Consider the following 4,223-nt stretch of genomic DNA (forward strand, 5'->3'; position numbering starts at 1 on the left):
AAGTGGAGTTGGTTTGTCTCAGTGTAATGTAATCTTGTTTGGTGAAATGGAAATAAAGTGGCATTATAATCTGACACAGGTGCTATGTGGGTGTCACTTACCACCTAAACAAAAGGGCGTGAGGCCCCTAATAACCTGCGTACGGTCATACATGCTCCACATTTATTGGTTTATAATCAAAGCACCATACAGCAAAAGCTTAAGTATCTTGTGTGTGCATGTAGTATACATTTAACTGGCTATGTCTGGGAAACAAAGAATTATTCTTCACATGATTATGTGGTGTCGTCTGACATTATAGTGGTATTGTTTAGTCTATTCCTGCATTCCAGATTGGTATTTTTCATGTTTTAATAAGAACCAAAGACGTATCTTTCTTCCCAACATGATGCATTCCTCATCATCTTTGGCAATTTCAGCTCTCACATTAATGTGTGGCTCAGTTTCTTTTCATTTAGAAGAGAAAAGGATAAGATTTCTGCTAAGACATGATCACCACATTAATAGTGTGCTGCATTAGTGACAGTGTCAGACATCCCTCAGCTATTACTGCTGCTGATCACTCTCATGACTCAATTTAATCTGAACATGTGACGAACATGTGAACCACTTTTCCACGTGACCCAGTTAAATTGTAAATTGTAAACATTTGATTTTTTTTTCTGTTTATTCCAGCTGTGTATAACATTACTAAATATTTATTTCAGTTTTCAATCATTCATATAATTACTCAATAAGTCCTAAAATCTTTGGTTGTTTCTCCAACAGGGTAGACAGGGACATAATTGAAGGAAGGGATTTTTCCTCTTGTACTGTGTGGCTTTCTTAATGTGAACATTGACCTTTTCAACATATTCCTGAGTGCCACACACATTCTTCTCAATGTTATTGATTATGGATCCCTGCTCCTCCACTAGCATGGCCATGTTCAGGAAGAGTTCATGGATGTCCTTCAGCCTGGCCTCGAGCTCCACCAGTTCCTTGTGTCTTCCTTTGATTTCAGACAATGCCCAGTGGCTGGTGCGTCCACCTTGTGTCTGGAGACTCTGGGACAGCTCTGCCAGTCCCGCACCACCTTTGTTCACCAGCACGTCCAGCTGCTCATCGCTGATGTCAGTCCCCATGATTGAGGTCTGTCTCTGGATCCTCTCTCGACATAGGCTCCTCTGCATCTCCTCAGCCTTGTTGTAGCCACTCATGACAGCATGAAAATCTCTTGAGAGCGTGTCACATTGAACTCGGGCGATGCGGCTGACAGCAGAGCCAGGACCTTCTTTCTCCTCCAGCTGGCTGCTCTTATTACTCAGAGCCTGCAGACGGTTGAATAAGGCCTCCCCACGTTGCTGGATCCCTCTGGCGATGGAGTCGGAGTCCTTTTTGAGTAGAGAAAAGCGGCGCACGGTGGTCCCAAAGCGTTCATTGTGTGTGCTCAAGTGCTCAACCTCAAACTGGAGCTCGGAGATCTCCTTGCGTATGGAGTGGGCTTCCTTCAGGATGTTGTCAATTGCTGAGGAGTTCTCAAACACTACTGCCTGTTGGGAAAAAGTCATATTGTCTACGTCAGGCTCAGGCCCATTAAACTGTGGCTCGTGGTCCTCCTGCTCTTCAGTAAACGTCTGCAGTCTCTCCAGCATGTCCCGCATGTTGCCTGAAATTTATAACATAGTGAAACATAAGAGCTCACAGACGAGCACCATGAGATATTTGACATCAAGCCTTGTGTTAACAGGGATTGTCTAGTGACAGACTGCATATTACACAACTAGGGCAACAGAATTGTTGGTCAGTTTTACCTGCAGTCGATTTTCTGTCTTTGGTGAAAACAATGCTGCAACACAGCTCGGTGGCTCAGTGGAATGTCGTCATTTAACCAGGAACAAGGAAGACACCTTCATAAAAAACACAAACTGAACTTAAAGATATATGTACAATAATGTTATCTATCTGATCAGCTCTGTCAACCTTGTCCTGGATAAAACGTTCACTGACCTCTTCATGCGGTGAAATCAAGTTTCCTTTTGGACCATACCGTATATACAATTATATGATCACAGAAATTGAAAAAAAACATCTAAAATTCTTTTCGGCTGTCATTAAATCAGTCCCAACTTTTCAACCTGCCTCGCAGTGTGCGTCACAAATCAAGCCTCTCTCAATTATCCACTTGTCTCCAGGTGTTTCTGCCTTAGCTAAACCAATCAAATGACATTCAGGTCTTTAATTAAAATGTCTTACCTGTTTTGATTTGGTTCCACACAATATTAGAACACAATCTCTCAAACGGATTCATTTGCTTCAAGGTGCTGAGGAGCACATCTTTATATTCTGATGCCTGTCTTGCTGTGTGCTGTGTGTGAGCATATGTGACTGCCGCCCCTTCCCAGGTGACACACAAGACAAAGGAGGTGCATTTTCTTTTCTTTTTTTTACTCCAGGAAGCAAGAGACTGGGGTTGAAAGATGACATTCCTCTCAGGGTAATGCACACAAAACTTGTTCTTCAGTGGGGAAAATTCAGGGAAATGTAAATGTAACTATTTAGCTATTAGATTGACAACCTGTGAAGGATCAATAAAAAAGCTATGCAAATTAAAATAACTACATCAGCACCACGCTAAACTTTGTGACGTTTGTTTCTGCCATTGTATGACTTGTATAATAGAAACCAACACACAGTGATCACTTTAAATCTTTATTTACACGCGTTTATGTAGATTTCAACAAGCACACCCAGACACCTGCTGTATTTTAATAATATTATTTGTTATATACAAGGAGAGTAAAGACAACAAAAAAGATTTCTATACATTTAGTCGTAAAAGGCAGTTAAAGGAAACATATTATGCTCATTACAATACAAACAGTGTGATCCCCGTATACATCCTTGTCAAAATGCAATCAGTGATTGTGTCCTCAAGAGTATTTGTTAGATTTGGAGAAAAAAACAGTTTGTCAACCCTTTCGTTTCATAGTTTATAGCAAGAAAGTATTTATGATTTAAAAGAACTACAATTCCACATTTCTAAAACAGTTTAATGCATCTTTATGGATGATGATGATTGTGCAATTCCACAAAGACATTTCTGTTCTGCTTCATGCCCGCCCCACGAGGTAACTCAGCAAGTGATTTAAAACGCATTTAAATTATGAATACATTTACATAGACTAATTTGGGGGGTCTGCACCACACCTACGTCATGCAGGAAACAATTAGAGTTTGAGATACCCGTCTCAAACCTCTCATAAAAGCATTACAGTCGTCGGATATCGCCACGTTTTATGTCCTAAGGATTTCCGTCTTTTCTCTGACTGTCCCGCACTTTCCCTTTAGTCTACACACGGGAAACAGCTGCAAAACATTTTTTTAAATGGGTTGTTCTTGTCGTGACGCTTGGCCCTGCCAAGTTTGACCAGGGCTTCCTGAATGTATTCATCAGTTTTCTGCACATTCGTTTGGATGGAGGTCAGCATGGGGCCCTGCTCCTCCACCAGCACAGCAATGTCCAGAAAGATCTCGTGGATGCCCTGGATACGGTTCTCCAGGTCCACCAACTCCTGGTGGCGCTTCTCAATCTGGGACAGAGCCGATCGAGCCGTTTTACCCTCAGCCACAATGTTGTCAGAAAATATGTTCCACTGGCCCGTCTCGATCATCTCCTCCACCTCGTCTCCCGTCACCTCTCGTCCCACTATCTCCATCTGCCTTTGGATCTGGGTTTTACATTTCTCCCTGTGGCTCATCTCTGCCTCATTATAGTCAAACATGGCATCACGGAAACCGTTGCTGAGGCAGGCGTACTGGGTTCTGGCAATACGCGTGATGGCCGAATTTGAGCCATGCACTTCCTCCAACTTGTGCGCCGTGCCGTCCATTTCCCGCAGCCGCCCTAAAACACTTTCAGCGCGGGCCTTGATATCAGCGCCGATGGCGTTGGAGTCCCTTTTAATGACGCTCATGGTGGTGTTGCCATGTAGAATGCGCGAGTTCTGCTCACGGAGCCTTTTGACCTCCAGTCGGATGAGTTGGATGTCTTTGTGGATGTCTTGTGACTGGGAGAAGATCTCTGCAAGAGCAGGGCTGCTGTCAAACACAATGGCTTCATGGCGAATCTCCTCCTCCAGGTCCACGTTGCTGAGGGTGTCGGAGACGACCGAGTCCTCATACTCCATCTCCTCCACGTATCCATTGGACACTTCCTGTAGGTGGCTGAGTCTGTCCCTCAT

At 43.5% G+C, this 4,223-nt stretch overlaps 1 protein-coding gene across 1 annotated transcript; it reads right to left on the reverse strand.

Moving 5' to 3' along the window:
- Window positions 1–740: 740 nt before the first annotated feature.
- Window positions 741–4,223, reverse strand: LOC310934768 (uncharacterized protein; the record flags this gene model as incomplete). The annotated part of the gene is made up of 2 exons (XM_083898565.1): window positions 741–1,648; window positions 3,338–4,223. The coding sequence occupies 2 exons, from the start codon at window positions 4,221–4,223 to the stop codon at window positions 741–743; spliced, it is 1,794 nt and encodes a 597-aa protein (XP_083754691.1).

This window comes from Microchirus variegatus (assembly GCF_963457635.1).
Source record: "Microchirus variegatus genome assembly, chromosome: 12".
Classification (NCBI taxonomy): Eukaryota; Metazoa; Chordata; class Actinopteri; order Pleuronectiformes; family Soleidae; genus Microchirus; species Microchirus variegatus.